Source organism: Dacryopinax primogenitus (assembly GCF_000292625.1).
Source record: "Dacryopinax primogenitus strain DJM-731 SS1 chromosome Unknown DACRYscaffold_11, whole genome shotgun sequence".
NCBI lineage: Eukaryota > Fungi > Basidiomycota > Dacrymycetes > Dacrymycetales > Dacrymycetaceae > Dacryopinax > Dacryopinax primogenitus.
Window position 1 is genome coordinate 925713 of NW_024467208.1, and position 17876 is coordinate 943588.

General features: G+C 51.3%; 4 protein-coding genes across 4 annotated transcripts; 2 read left to right on the forward strand and 2 right to left on the reverse strand.

Annotated features, from left to right (window-relative positions):
- Positions 1–1052: 1052 nt before the first annotated feature.
- On the reverse strand, positions 1053–3604 carry DACRYDRAFT_22926 (PARP-domain-containing protein). Its single transcript, XM_040773018.1, has 9 exons — positions 3099–3604; positions 2960–3052; positions 2620–2910; positions 2541–2558; positions 2069–2484; positions 1689–2019; positions 1384–1642; positions 1186–1333; positions 1053–1135 (listed from the first exon to the last, which is right to left on the reverse strand). The coding sequence occupies exons 1-9, from the start codon at positions 3526–3528 to the stop codon at positions 1073–1075; spliced, it is 2049 nt and encodes a 682-aa protein (XP_040628057.1). The 5' UTR covers positions 3529–3604; the 3' UTR covers positions 1053–1072.
- A 1749-nt stretch (positions 3605–5353) lies between these two features.
- DACRYDRAFT_53615 (uncharacterized protein) lies at positions 5354–6861 on the forward strand (the record flags this gene model as incomplete). The annotated part of the gene is made up of 7 exons (XM_040775186.1): positions 5354–5421; positions 5474–5835; positions 5884–5961; positions 6012–6150; positions 6203–6295; positions 6345–6447; positions 6505–6861. 7 exons carry the CDS (start codon positions 5354–5356, stop codon positions 6859–6861), a joined length of 1200 nt encoding a protein of 399 aa, XP_040628058.1.
- A 316-nt stretch (positions 6862–7177) lies between these two features.
- Positions 7178–8223, forward strand: DACRYDRAFT_95343 (carbon-nitrogen hydrolase; the record flags this gene model as incomplete). Its single annotated transcript, XM_040777290.1, has 3 exons — positions 7178–7387; positions 7451–8117; positions 8169–8223. 3 exons carry the CDS (start codon positions 7178–7180, stop codon positions 8174–8176), a joined length of 885 nt encoding a protein of 294 aa, XP_040628059.1. The 3' UTR covers positions 8177–8223.
- Positions 8224–8299: 76 nt separating this feature from the next.
- On the reverse strand, positions 8300–14268 carry DACRYDRAFT_22928 (uncharacterized protein). The gene is made up of 11 exons (XM_040773019.1): positions 14226–14268; positions 14134–14178; positions 13613–14084; positions 9862–13565; positions 9670–9814; positions 9542–9617; positions 9145–9492; positions 9046–9089; positions 8877–9000; positions 8711–8829; positions 8300–8663 (listed from the first exon to the last, which is right to left on the reverse strand). Exons 1-11 carry the CDS (start codon positions 14259–14261, stop codon positions 8404–8406), a joined length of 5373 nt encoding a protein of 1790 aa, XP_040628060.1. The 5' UTR covers positions 14262–14268; the 3' UTR covers positions 8300–8403.
- Positions 14269–17876: the final 3608 nt, after the last annotated feature.

The window sequence follows — 17876 nt, forward strand, 5'->3', positions numbered from 1 at the left end:
GCAGATGATATGGATGCCTTCTCCGCCGGAAAGTGATGTGCGACACAGCGAGGCTGGCAAACAGAGGTGGGCGGCTCCTGAGGGTGAAGGGCGTAATATGGGTACTGGAAATCCCCTGATATATACGGGTCAAACCGAGTCTGCCGCCCGCTGCGGAAGCACGATGTGGAATATAGAGCGCTTGTGCAATGTCAAAGTCCATGCATTATGTGAGCAGAAGTCCCCTCCAGCGATTACCAAGCAACATCAAAACCTTGCCCGTTCTAGGCTCTCCAGACGCAGAACTCGTGATTCCTTGATCACCGGTCGGAATCAGCTGGATTGTTGTCAGCAGATCCGTTGATTAGATGGCACAGATCGTGGTACTGGTCAGCTGATCGTCCTTGATTGGGCAGGGACCCGCTGCAGTGGTAATCTCCATCAAAATCGCATTGGCGAAATCTTGACGCAATTCCTCTGTTTTCCACCCTTTCCCCGTCGGCCCGTTCGGCATGCCACAAACAGTCGAGTCACCCTGAGCCACGTACTGCTAGGGGGGACCGTTAGGGTACACCCACAGTCTTGGCAGTGGCATTCGGAACCGATCCTTCAATATCCACCGGAATGAAAATTTGGAGGGACCACATTCACCTGTACCGCTCGTTCCGTCCTTTGTATTGGGTGGAGCGATCATGCTGAGTGAGCATGGGTGGCCTCTCAGTAATTAATATCATTGTTGGCACGTTTCTGACTGTTCCGCGCACGTGAAACTCGCTTCCACCACGTTGTGGAGGTGAGGGTCTGAGGTGACTGTTTTGTGAACGTGCACAATAATAATTGTGAGGGAGCTCTCCGTGCTTGATGATGCCAAGCAACTGCACAGTAGGAAACATGAGAATGCCGGGAGAAATCTTCTGAGGACTGAGCACCCAAAGAATCACAGGGCAAGACGGGCGATTGCGTTTCGAATACAACCTTTGTAGATGACAAGGAATCGGTCGTTGTTGCTCGCGTGGGACATGATTTATCCATGACCCTGACAATACATCGAAACTAGTGTAAAGTGGTACATCATCAGCTTCAGGCAGAATCCTCAGCCAATCTTACACCTCAGGAGATACCGCAACCGGATCTGATGGGGCTGATAAACGATGTACTGTATGGGCGTCAGCGCCTCGTTCAATGCACTAAAAGGATCCTTCATACCTCATTGTAGTGAAGAAAAACGGTGGCTAAGTTGAGGTCTTTCCCAGGTCCGCCAGGCATAACCGTGCCGTTGAGCTCATCCCACCCGGTATTAGCACCAGCGTCAACCCATACATCGGGAGCCATGCGACCTAGCCCCTTTGTCGCTCTGTGATCTAATTCAGTTATCTGCGAGCGGGGAGGACAAAATGATCTTACAAGCCCTTCGCTGCGGCGCATTTGTCCTCAGCATTATAGTCCGCGTGGGTGAGCTCCAAGAAGGGTTTCGCGGCAACTTCACAAAGCAGCAAGAGGCCGGTTCTGTCGGAGAGATACGAGTGGCAGTAACCAGCAGACTTGGACATCATATCTGCGAAGTAGACACCCTTGCCGAACATGTACCCCGAGACTGGTGCTTCGGGCGGCGCGATCCGCAAACCCTGCTTGAGGATACCGCCAAAGTTGGTCGCGCGAGATCCTGCTTTACGTTAAAGGTTGTGACATGCTCAAGACAAAGGTCTTACCGTGCCACAGCAACATCTTGTCCCCATCGGCCAGCTTATCCCAGCCAGCAGCCTCCCAGGCCTCCTTCTCACCATGCCTCTCGACACGGAACACATCCACAACCTCAGCGCCGAAGTGATGCGTGGTACCATGAGTTTCTCTTGCGTACTTGGCAACAGCTTCGAATTCCGTGCTGTCCTTTGTGAGAGGGGCGATGTTCTTCAACTCGAGCGAAGCAAGCTGCGCGTCGAGCGGATGTATAAGAGTACCGTCCTCGGTCTGCGAAATCGAGTCCGAGAGCAGTTTTGAGGCGACCTCCATATCACCAAGTGCGTCGATGAGATCCAATTCCTGTAAGAAATCAGCAAAGTACGGGAACAGCGTTCCGACAGCGACGTACTCTCTGCAAGAGAACTTGGTTATCGATGATGGTCGGCGGATTTCTCCCAAATACATGCGGGATATATGTGTAGTATTGGTTGCTGTATTGTGCGCAAGCATTTCTAAGGCCCCCACTGTTGAGCACCTCCTGTGAAGTAGGGTTCGCGATCGCCTCGCTGATTTTCTTGAGCTCTCCGAATCCTTTCAGCAAGGTAGCCTTTGACATCTTTCCCAGCGGCGCCTTGTTCTGATCATAGGAGAAAGAGGACAGGGTCGCATTCATGTACGAGGTGTTGAAGATGAGTTTCATGAGATTTTGCAGCTCGACGTGGATAGCGCTATCGGGAATCTTCACTTCCTGCTTGGTAACTTTCTTCCCCTTCGTCTTGTCGTCGGCTTTCTCCTCTTCCTCTTCCTGTGCTTCAAAATCACGCTCTGCAGATACTGTTTCAGCACATTGCGCGAAATTGACACGCATATATGACACTCACCGACGAAGCCATACTTCTCTGTGTTAAGATGCTACCATCAGCCATATGTAGAGGGTACCGGGACCCATTGTAGACTCACCCTGCTTGGCAGTGAATGTCTTCCTACTCTCCCAAGCAAACCCTGTTTTGCTCCTGAACTGCTTCTTGAACTCTACGACGGCAAGAGCTGGGGGATACGGTCCCTTGTCTTGCGCGGCGCCCTTCTCGCCCACTCTGCCCCAGCGGGTGTGCAAGAGGATCGTGCTGGTATTGGTCACTGGGTGAAGGAGCTGGAGGGAGTAGAACTTGTTCGCATTCACACCGATGTTGGTCTGCATGAGCATGCCGTCGTATACTTCGTCAGCTCCATCGACGTAGACTTGATGGGTGTCTAAACATCCGTTAGGGAGGAACAACATAAGTCAGGTAGGAACACGTACTGACGTAGGACGACTCGGGGTCAACAGGTGCCTTTCCCCGCTTGACGACAGTCTTCATTTTTGCCGGGGGTTCATTCGCCTTGGGCTCGGTACCTGGGCTACGGATCAGTCATACAGACATACGAGTCATCCAACGTACCATCATCAACATCGCCTACATTGTCCTTTGCATCATCCTTGGCACCTTCATCATCCTCAGCCACATCAGGTTTTGCTGCCTGCTTCTCCTTTACCTTCCCCTTCCCTTTCGCCTTCGCCTTGCCTTTTGGCTTCCCATCATCATCCTTCACTACCCCGTCCGCCGCACCGTCCATAGCCACATCGTCGTTGTCTGTGGTCTTCACGGGAATAGTTTTGACGACGTCCACCTTAGCTGTCTTCTTTGCAGCACCACGGGATTTCTTCGCAGGGGGGGCCTTCACGTCGTCATCGTCCTCCTTCGCGTCGTCCAGCGCGTGTTTGTCCCCCGTTTGGGACGTACTCGTCGTCCCATCCCTGTTACTAGTAGCAGTGCTCGAACGCGTCGTGCGTGTACTAGGCGCGGGGGCAGCGGTAGCTTTGCGGGCCATATTGAAGGGTGAGGGAAAAGGACGGAGTATGACTACGACGCCTAATAAGTCTCACAAAGAGAGAATGTACGGACACAGTGACTGTTCAATGACACAGGTTGTTGACCTGGAGACACGAACCAGTCAGGGCCCGTTGAACGCAGAATGTGTCACAGCGGTTGTCATCGCCGTTCGGCACGGCAGGCGCCCTCTTGGCTCTTCTACCTCTAATGCCTAAATTTCCGAATGCGTCTGTGTGCAGACCAGGACGTCTGACGCGACCAGCGCGATTTCTTTTCAGGTTCCCTTTTTCACGAAAGGGTAGGCTGGTCGGGTAATCACTGACATGCTTTGTCTTGTTGAACGGCTGCAAGCCCATGAGGTTCTAGTCATTTCTAGGAAACGCGATTCAAACAATTTGTCGACATGGAGCTTGAGGATGTCGACTTCTGGCATTGCTCATTACAGTTTTCATTTCAAACCGAGGCCTGTACAGTCTGTCCCCTAGCCCCTTCATCGGCAGCTCAAATTCTCAGAGCGCCTGAGATCTCCCCGAATCCACCTATCCCATCTCAACACATTCTCGCCCTCTTCGACCACTGCACACTCTCAGCCGTATGCGTCGCCTGGGATCATGTCATTCAGCGTCATCCAATTGCGTTCTCCACAACGGTGGAATCATGTACTCTCGGATGGTGATTGTTGCTTGGAAGGGACGCATCCTGGATATTTCGGACGGAGAAGGCAATGGTGTGTTTGGATACTTCCTAACATCCTTGTTAGGAGCGAGATTCAACACAACATGTCAGCATTTGGTGGACTGGAGGTCCTGGGACCGTCCAGGACCGGACCATCACAGGACTGGACCGGGACCGACTATCGTCAAAAATCCGGGACCGGCCCAGACTGGACGGGACCGTTGCCATCCCGAGGTGATGCGCGGCGAACGCAACTTCTGAAACAGGACATCACAATGATCGAAGCACTGAAGAGCTGGCAACCAATACTGAACATCCTGAGAGTGAGTGGAGGTGTTATCAGTCAGTTGTAGCATCCGAATGTGAGACGCGTAATCCATGAACCTCGTTAGTTCGTCCTTCGATAACTCGCGCACCAAAAGCGTTCGACGATTCTGTCGTACCGACACCACGTCTTGCGGTACGATATATCAGAGAGACTTTTCGTTGAGAGTGTGCCACAATATGTCGACAAGAATGGCCCATACATCGTGGCAGGTACGAGCGAAGCTATATTTGTCGCGCCGGAAGCCCAAGTGGCTCACGATCTCGTGAACGAGTTCAGGAATGGTAAAGATGCGATGGGTACGCTTGACGGCCATAGACAGCATGGAACTACGCATCGATGGTTAGTGATGGGAGACAGTGATATGCGTACGGCGGAGTGGATTCGCAGGATGTATGCTGGGAACGAATAAAACGCGTCGGGTCAAGATCAAAACGCGTCTGACGGTTAGACAGGTTCTTCTTATCCCCGAACGCTTCAAGTCTTTGTAAACGCCGATGGCGCCCTTGCCGTCGGCACTTTATCATGCGCGTCCCTCTTGTTGCGTTGATCACAACCCAAAACGAGGAGAATGATGAGTATCTGAACAGCTGCCGTTTGGTCCACTCGGAGTTCTTATCTCTCCGACAACCTGTCCGCGATGTCACTACATCGCAATCTGAGGCAAGCCGGCTCGCGCTTCCAACGGGAAACACGAATCTATCGACCTCCGCAAGCCAATCGCCAATTTTCGACTTTCTTTCCAAGAGCAAAGCAGTATGGACCTCATGTTGTTGGTTATGGTTCCTCTCAAAAGGGAGGTGGTGGAAATAAGCGCGGGGCAATGAGCGACTGGAGAGTTCAGCTTGGACTAGTTGCCGGCGCGGGTGGCGGGGTATACTACGTCTCTCAGTAAGCTATATGCGCATATATGTGCGTCAATCTACCACTAAACGCTTTGTAGTCTCGAAGAAGTTCCTCAGACCGGCAGATACCGGTTCATGGATCTCTCTCCGGAAGCCGAAGCAGAATACGCGGCCGAGTCATTCAGGGAGATCATGAATGAAGTGGGGCCCAAGTTATTACCTTCCAACCATCCGATAGTGCGGTACTGTCAAGCCATCGCAGCGCGCATCGTTTCCTCCGCTGGGCTCGGACACGTCGTGCCTGGGAGCACACACGGAGTACAGAAGAGGCGACGCGGTTGGGGTCTGAGCGGCCTGGACGAGGGAGAGACAGGCTTTGGTAACCAGATGACGGACGAGAGCACATGGGAAATCTTTGTCATTAATGATCCAGACACGCCGAATGCGTTTGTGTTGTCCGGTGAGTCGCTTCAGCTCCCGAGATGAACCCTGCGCTGATGACACGTAGGGAAGAAGATATTCGTTTTTACGGGGATTCTTCCTATTGCCGGTGATGATGCGGGATTGGCAACAATTCTTGGACACGGTACGTTTCCTTGTTCTGCGCTCAAATTATACCGTTCACGATACGCGCAGAAATCGCCCATCAAGTCGTGCGACACGGCGCTGAACGCCTTTCTCAGGTCAAAGTGCTAATGGCGCTAGGGTACTTTTTTGACTTCGTTATGGGTGTTGACATTGGTATCACACGAATTGGCCTAAACCTGTTTCTCACGTGCGTTGCTTGATAACATGACACTCGAAAGCGACTGAACTCATTCATACAGATTGCCCAATTCGCGAGCCCAGGAAAGTGAGGCAGATCGGATTGGCCTGCGCCTTATGGCACAGGCGTGCTTCGATCCCCGAGAAGCACCTCAGTCCGTGCTTATCCCTTTGATTTCCGTGCCAGCCTAATACCGTGCACAGAGTGTGGGTCCGCATGACGGAAATGGAGAACAAGAAACGACTGGGTTGGCTCGGCGCTATAGACTTTATAAGCACTCATCCTAGTAGTTCGAAGCGCATTAAGGTGCTTCATTTGCGCCCAACATAGTGTTTAATTGGCTAACAACCTTTGTTCACATAGAAACTCGAAGCGTGGACTGCCGAAGCCCTGGACGTCCGAGCTGCTTCCTCATGCCCCGACGAATTGAGCAATCGTTTCGAAGCGTTCAAGGATGACGTCGCGAACCGTCTCTCGGAACCGTTCGCTGGAACTCCAACTCGGAGTCCTTCGCAGGGGATAGAACCGATGGAAGATGGCCGACCCCAGGATAGCTTCCGCGACCCGTACGCTGAGAGGTCTCGTATACCCGGCATGCTACCGCCGCCGAGACCGTTACCCCAGCGTGAGACGCTTGAGGACAGAACAAAACCTCTAAATGAGGTGGACCCAGTTGACGAACAGTGGCTGAAATGGCTGAGAGGAAGGAAGTCTTCGTGATGTACCTGTTTTGGGTTGTCACTTTATTACGACGTGCGCATTTACTTGATTAGAGTACAATTAGTTTCTATAACGCCTCCTACACAAAAATCACACCGATGTATTTTAAGGCACTCGACGTTACTAAATGAAGCAGAGTTGGTGCTATAGCAGAAGCGTTCAACGCCTTGGGAAATCACATGAATGCATGCTTCTTGGCAGCCTGCAACAAAGCCGATCGAGGGGTACTTCGTAATGATGAGCTTTTCCGCTTGGTCGTTAACGTTGACCAACACCTGTTTGCTCTCAAAAGTTCAACAAACTCGAGCTGATCCTCATGCCTCGTATTCTCAAGGTGGCGGCAGCTCAGGTCGGGCCTGTGCATCTAACGTCAACGAAAGAAGAGACACTCAAACGTCTCCTCACATTGTTCTACGCTGCAGCAGCACAATGCGCCCAGATCGTTGTCTTCCCCGAATTGACACACACTACCTTTTTCCCACGACATCTATTTTCAGACGGATTGGAGTTGGACAAGTTCTTCGAGGCGGGAGATATTGCGGAGTCGACGTTGTTGAAACCTTTATTCGATACCGCTCGAGAGAAAAAGGTTGACTTCTACCTCGGATACGGGGAACTCACTCCTGAAGGAAAACATTACAACTCGTCATTTTACTACTCTGTTACCCTTGGGCAAATCATCTCTCGCTATCGCAAAGTCCATCTTCCTGGCACTTTCGAGCCCTTCACTACTCCCGATGCGGTGAACCAGCTGGAGAAGCGCTATTTCCTACCAGGCGACATACCATTCAAAGCCTTCCGAGTTCCGGGCCTGATCGATGCCGCCCTGAAAAGAGGAAATACAATCGGTGGGCCTACGGCAGGAAAGGGCGATCCCATTATTGGTCAGCTCATATGCAACGATCGGCGATGGGCCGAACCTTGGCGAGTGTATGGACTGCAGGGGATGGAGCTGATGCTTGTTGGGTACAATACGACCTCTCATTCACCGGGACTGTGGGGAAGTAGCAAGCCGATGACGCTTGAGGAGGAATACAAGGAGGTCATGTTTCACCATACGCTCGTGATGCAGTACAACAGCTATAGCAACTCGTGCTTTAGTGTCTGTGCGGCGAGGGCTGGGGCCGACGATGGAAAGTGGGGTATGATCGGAGGAAGCTGTATCGTCGATCCTCAGGGTCATATTATTGCTGAAGCCAAGACCGATGATGATGAAGTCATTGTTACCGAAATTGACTTGAAATATTGTCGTCAGGGCAAGGAGAAGAACTCTTTCGATTCGAGCCAGACTATGCGTATTGATCAAGGTGAATGATAGATCTTTGATTTCGACCGACATCGTCGCACGGAGCATTACGCTCTGATAGCTGAACAGACAGGAGTTAAGGAACCCGACTTGTTGGAGTAACCGATGAGGGGGACAACCAAGATCACCGAAGAACGAATGCCTTAGACTAGGCCCTGATTACAAGATCTGCAATGTATACAATACAAATGATGAACAAAAATACCATGAGGTCGTGAATATAACCCGCGTTTTCTTCACACAGCCATTTCTGTCCCAAGCTCGAGCAAACACGCGCATGCCAACTGTCTTGCATCGGCCAGAATCGGATCCATTGGAGAGTCTTTGGACGGCGTATTTGACAGCGCAGAGTCAGGGGCGACCCATGCAATCGGACCAGCGTGGCTGCTTGCTGCGATCCGACAAAGAAGTCCATACAGCACGTAAATATGTGCACGACTCGAGCGCAACATGAGGTCTCTTATTATAGACGAAGCTGGCAGGCTTGGGTCGGTATCTGCACCAAACTCAGTTGGGTGGGCACGGAAAGGAGAAAGCAAGTACTTGGCTGGGCTAGAGAGTTGGAGGACGGATCATCAGACAAAGCTGCCCAGAAGCTGCCCACCCAAAGACGTAGTTCCAACATTTTCCGAAGCGCATAGAGCAACTCTTCTTCGCGAATTCTCTCAAGATATTAGACCAACCACTCGTGAAGCGAGAGGGAGCATACCTTGCGAAAGGAATATTGCCAAGCAGTTGTGTATCGGCAACGTGCGATGCCAAAATGCCTTTGCAACGTCCTATCAGGATAGGGAGACTCAAGGCTGCCAATCTTCGCCGTTCAGGTTCGTGGTCTATGCAACATTAACCGGGGCTTTGTATTCAAGTCATTAACGTACCAGAATTGGAATTACTGCATGTTGCAAATAGCAGGTCAAAGCACCTGAAGACCCAGTGAGCTCAACATATGTAAGTCACAGACGGATATGGAAACACACCAGTATCGGAAACGTTCCCGAGACAAGGCAGTGACTGACACGGGATCTCCATATATCGCATGTTCAGATCTCGAGCGTGCTGCCACAGACTGAGGAGTATGCGGCTGGTTGTCCTGAGTCAAGGGAGACGCATGTGTGTCAGGAACAGGGACGAAATTGAGTTCGTCTTCTGGTCGATGTAGTACACTGCTTGATTCTAGCAGCTGGGGGAGCCGTTGTACTAGGTCAATCGGTAGCTTCTGTTTCCCTAGATATGGGAGGACGTGCTGCTCCATAGCAAGCAGCAACGAGCGATCAAACTGTTCCTCACTGTCTTGTTCGACAAGAGGCATAACGAGACCCGCAGAACTACGTTATATCAGCTCGCTGAAGAATGGTTTCCCAGTCAGTTGCTGACCAATCTGCTGTTAAAGCTCCCTCCAGGCACTGAACAACCTCAGTCCAAATACGGACAAGGGCATCATCCCGCACACCTGCAAATATTGAGTGGGCTGGCAAAAAGTTGTTGATTCTAAAGTCACACACCATCTTTGAGCTGCTCTAGTCCAGAAGAGATTTTTCCAAGGATAGAAATGAAACTGGATGTTGCAGTCTTCCACAATGGAGGATCTGCTCCAATACGGGATGCCGCGGGGCATAAGTACTTTAAGGCCATTGGCAATGCGTCAGCCTGGTCGAAGGTAAGTCTCGTTCCTGCCTCATGCGATGCCGACGTACGGCTATAATATCCTCCACCGCCCCGTCATTATACAGTTGAACGTTGGTCCAATTGGAGGAAAACCGGTCGACAAGCAGCGGCATTGTAGCCTTAGCTACGGCAATATATGTGGCCTTCTTCGCGGCTGTCGTATTGCTGATTGCTGAATTTGGTGGGATAGCAGTGACAGGTGATTTCAAACCATCGGTGAACGGAAGGAAGGCAAGCCGCGTATAATACGCCAGTTCCTTTAGAACAAGGCTGACAGTATCCCCGACGGATTCATCAAGAACTTCAATCACTCTCAGAACTGCAGCCTGGCAAGGAGAAAGAGAATCTACGTCAAGACGGTATTCAGGAGAGTGGCGGTACTCCATAACTCCTCTTGAAATACGGAGCAGAACTCGACAGCGTTCGATATCCCACTGCTTCCCTGAGAGCCCGTAAACGACGCTACCCGTCTCCATAAGGGCGAGTAAGATGTCTTGCGTATAGCCTTTGCGCATGGAGTCAACCGCAACTGCTGATAAGCCTATCTTCGACCAAGTCGTCCACGAATTCTCCCAGAATGACGAGTGATCGGTACTGTCAAGATCTGTGAGAGCATTGGATGCTTTCATGATTCTCTCCAGGGCGCGCATCGCTGCTGCTCCTACAGAATTTGGCTGGCTCAAGACGGCATGTTGAATCAAAGAAAGGAGTTTGGTCCATGCGAGATTGAAGCTCGGCAAGGCGCAGATGGGCTTAGCCAAGAATTCACTTATAACAGCACTCAGAGAGTGCCAGGCAAGGATTCTAGTGTCGTTCCAGCTATTGTCGATTGGCTGCGCGGTAGTTACTGTCACCGCTGTGGGTGGCGATGGCCCTGGCGATACTCCTGACAATGCGGAATCGGTACTCTTCGCTGGCAGGTTCTCAAGAAGAGTAAGCAACACCTTCCACAAGCATTCATCCCACATCGCTTCAGTCATCGTCGTTCCGTACAGCTGCAGAGTTCTCGAAAGAGTCTGGATGGAGCCGTTCCGAGCTTCAGCACGATTGTCATCGCACAAAACCAGAAGCTGATTAAGCAAAAACATCCACAACGTGTCGTATTCTGCGCTCTCTCCAATTCGCTTCGTCTGGATATAATCGGAGAGATTGGACAGAAGGCCACCTCCAGCAGTAAGGGCGATATTCAAGTCTTCCTTCTGTTGTCCGAATGTGACCAGTGTCGTTATGCAGAGACGAAGCTGCTCGACGCTCAATGAGGGTAAATAATCGCTGCAGATCAACTTGAGGGACGAGAAAGCGACTCGAATCAAACTCGCGTCGTTCTTGACGGATGCAGTGATAATTGGAGCTGGACGGCGTTTTGGTGACCCCAATTGCACCACATTGGTTGATTCTTCGAAAGAGTAGAGATCCAGGCGTATGACGCTGGACAGTATCTGGAAGATGGTTTCCCAACCCAGGACCAAAGTATGGCCAGCCTGCTGCAAGATCATGTGCAATGTGTCCAATCCCGCCTTGCGAATTTCGAGCGTTGAGCTGCTGCCATGCAACGAATGCACAGACATCTGGGCAGCCAGGGCGTCTAGTACTTGCCTTTGAACTTGGCCGGTCGAGTCCGTCTCTGGTCCGAAGATACGGGAGAGGAGCAGGAGTGACTCATCTAGGGTGTCTGTTGCTTGCAGTCGTAGGATGGACGGCGTCATCGACCCACTCAATACCATCAACAGGTGTCTGATAACGGCAGCAAGAGTTGCATGGGCTTCAGGAAGGACCAGTCGCTGCAAGTTGAGAGCGACAACAACGCCAAGCTTGTTGATGCCGAAGTCCCCGTTTCGCACAATTTTGGGCATCGCCATCCCACTCGCACGACGCATGACCTTCTCACTCCTCGGGCTCAGTGGAGTGGGAGACGCGGTCGCCGGTGCGCTGGCGAGTTCTTCTTGGCTACCAGTCATCGCATCTTCCACCATTGTACCTTCGAAAGCCCTAGTCTGCATGTCGACCATATCGGCACTGAGCTTGCAGAGGGAGCTAACGAAGGCGGTAAAGCCAGCAATGTCCAATAACTTAGACGCCTCGAATAGTTTTCGAATGACTTGGCTGACTGCATCCTTATCCAGGTCGTTGAGCATGGGGTGGCGCGGCTTTTGCTCTGTGTGCTTCCCTCCTGCAGGTGGCTGCGGAGGTTTGGGGCTGAACGGATCCTGTCCCGTCATCTGCCCACCCTTCGACTGGATCCTAAATCCTAGAACGTGTTCTGCGTTCTGCAGCGTCTCGAAGACGTCATACCAGCTCTTGCCGAGGACAGCGGCGAGGTAGTGCGCACAGGAGACATACACTTTCAGGCAGGCGACATTCCTATCGCCCAGAGTGGGTGGCACGAGGGAAGGAGCGGACGAGGAGGCAGCAAGACTGTCCATACTGAGCATAGGCGTCTTGGGCGTCGGGTGCGGCCCGTCAGTCCAAGCGTCGTAAGCGCTCACCGTCCGAGGCGGGACGGCGAACTTGGATAGGGAGGTAAAGAATGCGTCCCTCGGTGTAGCGAGGCCCAGAACACCGGAGACGTAGATCAGAGCGCGGAAGGCGCCGAGGACGTCCACGAACAGCTCGTCCGAGAGGTTGGTAGACATGAAGAAACTCAGGCTGGCAAGAAGCGCCGGCCAGCCAGACTCGGTCATCGCGTACGATAGGCGGAGCCGCTGGGTTTCGCTGTTATCGGAAGGCAGCTCTTTCATGTCCAATGCGCGGGGTGCCATCCCTTGAAAAAGGGCCGAGTGCTGCCCCTTTCGCTCCATAATAGTGTTGTATATCGGCAGCGTCTGGGTATGCAGCCCTTCGGCAACGGTACACAGCGTTTGGAGTGCGAGGAGGTAGACGTATCCATCAGGGATGACAGGCGCGTCCGTCTTGTCCAGCTGGTCGATACAAGGGACTTTCATCGCGCTGCTCTGGGCGCTCAGTCCTCCTTCTCCACCCATCATACCCCCAACAACACCAGACACGCCAGCCACAGCGGCGGAAGCAACCATACCCGCTACGCCGGCAACGTCGTAGGATGACGGGTTCTCGTGTACTGTTGGCAGGCCGAGTCCGGGGGTACTGAGGTGTGCACCGGAGAGCGCGGCATTCGTTCCGAGGAGGGAAGGTTTGGAGGATGCGAGCCTGGCGAGGGCGGTGATGAGATTGCTGAATACCGGGCTGCGGCCTTCTGATGTGCGCAAGTCGTAGAGCTCGAATAGGGATGCTAGGAGATCCGGGTGTGCACAAAGCCCACGTAGGACTTCGGCGCTCAGGACGCGTACCCAAGTAGGGCGCTCTTTTTCCCCATTTATGTTGTCCCCGCTGATGGACTTGGTGAGCACGGAGAGGAAGACTTCTGCTTCGGCGCTGAGGTCGCGCGTGAATTGGCGCAAGAAGAGGAAGACGACCCGTACTGAGCGGAGCATGAGTGGGAAGTGCGGACGGTCGGAGAGTGCTTTGAGTAGGAAGGGACAGAGCTGACGTTCCAGAAGCGCTGTCAGCTCTGAGTGGGTGCGGAAGAGTTGGTGATGATTTGTCAAGACGGACTCGATGAGCTCGAGCGTGAACGTTTTGCTTAGGGAGGTGAGATGAAGGAAGTACGCTTTTTGCGAATTGACGAGCAGAAGCAGGTCTGAGAAGATCAAGTAGGCGTCGCGCGCAAAAGGTCGAAGGGGGATGTTTGTTCCATCGGGGAGTTGAACTGACTTGACTGCTCAAAAGATGAGTGGAACGTATAACTTTGGATGGAAGACGTACATGCTGCTTCGGCTGAGCCATTTTGATCCTCATCCGCCACCTTATCGAAGACGAGGATGACGAGCTGTCTGAGCGTCGCAGCCGCCGTACTGCTGACCACAGCAGCCTTGCTCTCGTGTAGCTTGAAGCATGCCAGGAGTGCTTCGGCCAACAACTCCCCGCTGACATCGGAGAATGCCGTCAGCAAACTGAGCAGCGTCTGCAGCACTTTCAGTTGGATGTCTACACCGCCTGTCAGACAGTCGGTCGACAGGGTGGAGATTATCCTAGGCGCAAAGGAGGGTGAGATGAGGCGGGATGCGACGAGTCGCTGAAGGGTACCGAGAGCGATAGATGCAAGCTTAGAGTTCCGAGTCTGACATGAAAGGAATACAGGCTGGAGAAGTGTGTCGGATTTCTTATCCCCCTTGAGGAGGGAAGCTGCTGCTTCATCTGGAGAAGAGCGGAGAACGGCGAGAGATTGTTCAGCGGCCTGGGATGATATTAGCTTTGCCCCTGCATGACGAGGGCGTCGAACGCACATCACGAACTTCTGGATGCTTCCTCCTTGATTCTGTGGAAATCGACTATGTTTCCTTCAGAGTTTATTCACTTGTTTGCTTAGCACACTCACCTGTAAATCAGTCGAGAGCATTCCTAGAGCGCTCATGGCTGCCCTTCTCTGCAGTGTAGTTCACAAGAGAAAGAAAGTAAGCCACTGGAAAGCACAGACAAGTCCCGGTTCTTACCCGGGTCGTCTGGTTAGGGGTCCTTTGCAGCGGCAATAAGGGTGGTTCCACCCCACCTGAATTAGAATGCTGTGCCAGGGTTGCACCTACTCTGTGATCAGATGGTTATACCTAGGTATATATCAGTATAGCCCTGTGTGTATCAGTATTCTTTTGTATTAAGCAGTACTAGGTTAGCCCAACTCGCTTTGCTCATTGTTGTATATGAAAGAATTTGATCCCGCTCTTAATCCGCTTAATAAGCAAGTTTTCTGCAATCACTTGTGTATCATATTTACTCTGTAACTGTGTACCCATTTCTTCCTTTCCCCCCCCCCCCCTTCTCCCCCACTTCTCTCCCCCTTCTCCCCCTGCTTCTCCCCCTGCTTCTCCCCTGCTTCTCCCCTGCTTCTGTCAGGGCACACCATCAAGTGGAGGCCAAACGCCAAGGTTTCAGGCAAAGCTGAAACCTATTGGGGTGACCTGACTGCCAAACAACCACTAATCATCCAAAAGGCTGACATCAGACCTCTCAGTGGTCCTTGCATGCCTGCTTCGGGATCTCTTGTGGTATCAGCCATGTCAGCCACATGGAGTAGTGAGGGTGGTATGGGAGAGGGTCAATAATCCTGATACATCAACAATCAGCCATGATCAGCATGTTGCATGAGTCAGTGCAGGAGAATTGGAAATGGTAGTAAGGGGGGGGTGCTGTAGTCAACCAGTATTGAGGTCAAACCACAAGGTATCAGAAGTTGTAGATGACCAATCATGTCAACATTGGACTCAGGCAGGACAAAGCTGTGCCTTTGGAAGTCAGTGGAGGTATCGCATGTGTATTGGTGGGAGGGGATGGGATCTCAATGGTAACCCTTCATTGATCAGGCAGAATCGAGGGGATGTCAGATGGGGAGGAGTCCAGAGTTGCCTGTCACCTAGACTTGGGCAGCATAATGCAATGCCAGCAGAATTGGTATGGACATTGGGCAATTAGGGTGAGCCATTGGGGGTGTAGTCAGGGGTTTGGTTACTTGTAGATGAGAACCTTGCTGAAAAAAGGGGTGTCAGGCTTGCCTCATGAGCTTTCATAGAGATTGAGCACAGGTCAGACCTCTCAGCTCCAGGAGAGTGGCCTATCAGCAGAGACTTTGGATACATCAGCACCAGTTGTCTGGAAGTTGACAGTCTTGGCTGGAGCACCAGCCTTCAGAGGGTACAACAAAGAGTCGGGGTGTGTCACCAGGTTATTGAGTACCTTGGTCTTACTACCTGAGGTCAATCGACATGATTGTGGACAGTTCACCTCCTTTGAGGGAGATTGGTGTTTCAGGTCATACTAGATGGTGGGATTCCTGAGAGACCAAATCTGAGGCTTCTGTGCCCTCAGACCAGTGCCTACATATACATGCCAAAGGGAACAAAAGGAAGCAATAGACTGTGGCTGAGAAACTGTACTTGTCCATCTTACCTCAGGGCAGACCTTGTGACTGAAGGTCTCCCAATCATGGGCAAAGTCTCCCAATCTCCACACTAGGGTTCACCTTTACTTCTCAATTGTCAGCCAAAGCCTGGCCAAAACATGCTTCAAGGTCCAATCTGATCCCAATCACCCATACTTGAGTCATAGGCACTTTGAGTAAGCAGCCAAAGTTGCCAAAAGGTGGCTACTTGTCTTTGACCTGTCAAAGGCCTTGCTGGGGTCCATGACCAAGGCCTATGAATAGTCAAACATGATTGATAGGCTGGCCCAAAGGGCATCCAAACTCTGACCCCCTATGCTGTAGGCCCCAAAGTCCTTTGGGTGTCCTAGCAACTTGATGAAGGGGTCAAAACTCTAGTCAACATAACTGACAGTCTTGAGCAAATGTGCAACTTGAGTGTTCAGTCCTTGCAAAAGGTGAATGATCACCAATAGCCTTGCCATCTATCCCAGATGGAGAGAGAGGCCTGTCAGAAGGGGCTTCTCCTAGTTAATAGCCTTGACTGAGGGGTTGAATGTGTCGAAATGGTGACATTCAGGCCAAATTGCAGTTTGCATAGGAGTTTGCAGAGGTTGTACCCTGACAGCTTCTCCCCTGCTTCTCCCCTGCTTCTTCTCCTTCTCTTCTCCCCCCTATCTTCTTTCCTGCTGTCAGGGGACACCCAATTTCAACCCCCACTGTCAACTCATGTTCAATCCCATTTCAACCAAATCACACATCTTGAACTCCTGAATTCTTCAAAACCTTCAAAACACCTGACCCCCCCCCCCAATCTGCATGCCAAAAGCCTCTGAAAGAATCATTGGTAGCTGTACAGTTCCCAAGCCACTTTCTTTGCTTCCACATTAATTCCACCCCTCTAGTATATACAACCCTGTCTCTGCTCATTGCAATTCCCCTTTAGATCTGATCTGTTCAAGAAATGCCAATAATCAAGCATTTCTAGTCATCACTTTATGTAACTTTGATAGCTCTCAGTTGCTCTTAGATACCTTTTGACTGTCAGGGCACACTGCCAGATATTGAAAGTATCCTCAAATCAGGAGCCCAATAAAAGCAAGAAGCAGCAAGGAGAGCACAAAAGCTTGAGTTGTGGTCAACAGTAGGGCCAATGTATTGAATCAGCCCAAAATGCCTTTAGTCACAAGAGATGTGCAGTGGAGTCACAAACAGTCCGAGGGGGTCAAAGGCTAGGTTTGAACACCAATCAGAGAGTCAAAGAGGTTCGGTGAGAGTTCAATCTAGGTTCATCACTATCTGACAGTGGAATTCCTGAGAGATCAGCTCTAAGGGACATAAGGCTCCTAGAGCTGGTATATATACATGTAGGAAAAATGGAAGTATAATGGAATCAAAAGAGTAGCTGTGGGACTGTACAGTTTACCATTGTTTAGGGTGGTGCTTTGAAGAAGTTGAGTGGTTTCGCTTCAGGGTCAGCAGATTTGGGCTATCCTGAGGCTGAAGTAAGCCTTTCAGTGTTGATTGTATCAACTTTACACTGAAACTGGGCAAACCCTGACATTGACTCTTTTTTTAACTTCAAAACCTCTGCTTTGATCTTAATCAAACTCTGAAACCCACTGACTTTCTGGACTATTTGTTGATTCTCCCAAATCTTCTCTCAATCTCTTCATATCTCTGTTTGGAGCCCTTGATTGTTAGCCTTGCTGGATCATGTTGCCCTCATACCTGCCCACTTTCTTTCTTGTCCTTCCTCTATTCCATTCCCTTCTCTCCCCTTTCTTCCCTACCTTCTCTTACTTGTCAGGGAATGCATTGTTTTGGGGTCTTGTACCCCTTATCACATGTTCTATCCCTGCTTCTCCTCACTTCCAGGCCTTCTCAAAGTGATCCATGAGGCCTGTGTAGGGTTGCATCATGGGTTGTGGCATGGTGTTAGGGCAACACAGGCTGACTAAGTCTGCTCACCTAAGAGTGCCAAGAGTCTAAGCAGGGCAACAAGGAAGTGGAGTAGACCTGATGACTAAGACCTATCTACAGTATAGGTATCTGTGGATGATCCTAAGAGACCAAGTCTGAAGAGACAGTCCCAGGCAGAGTAGGCCTTATATTTAT

What these genes read in the sequence shown, in the direction of transcription:
- DACRYDRAFT_22926 (XM_040773018.1), bottom strand. Translation starts at nt 3,528, where the DNA reads ATGGCCCGCAAAGCTACCGCTGCCCCCGCGCCTAGTACACGCACGACG. An exon ending in TGTAGGCGATGTTGATGATG is followed by an intron (nt 3,053 to 3,098) that starts GTACGTTGGATG and finishes TCCGTAGCCCAG; the next exon opens with GTACCGAGCCCAAGGCGAAT. An exon ending in TGCGCCGCAGCGAAGGGCTT is followed by an intron (nt 1,334 to 1,383) that starts GTAAGATCATTT and finishes ATTAGATCACAG; the next exon opens with AGCGACAAAGGGGCTAGGTC.
- DACRYDRAFT_22928 (XM_040773019.1), bottom strand. Translation starts at nt 14,261, where the DNA reads ATGAGCGCTCTAGGAATGCTCTCGACTGATTTACAG. An exon ending in TGGCTCAGCCGAAGCAGCAT is followed by an intron (nt 13,566 to 13,612) that starts GTACGTCTTCCA and finishes TCTTTTGAGCAG; the next exon opens with TCAAGTCAGTTCAACTCCCC. An exon ending in GGAGCTTTAACAGCAGATTG is followed by an intron (nt 9,493 to 9,541) that starts GTCAGCAACTGA and finishes GATATAACGTAG; the next exon opens with TTCTGCGGGTCTCGTTATGC.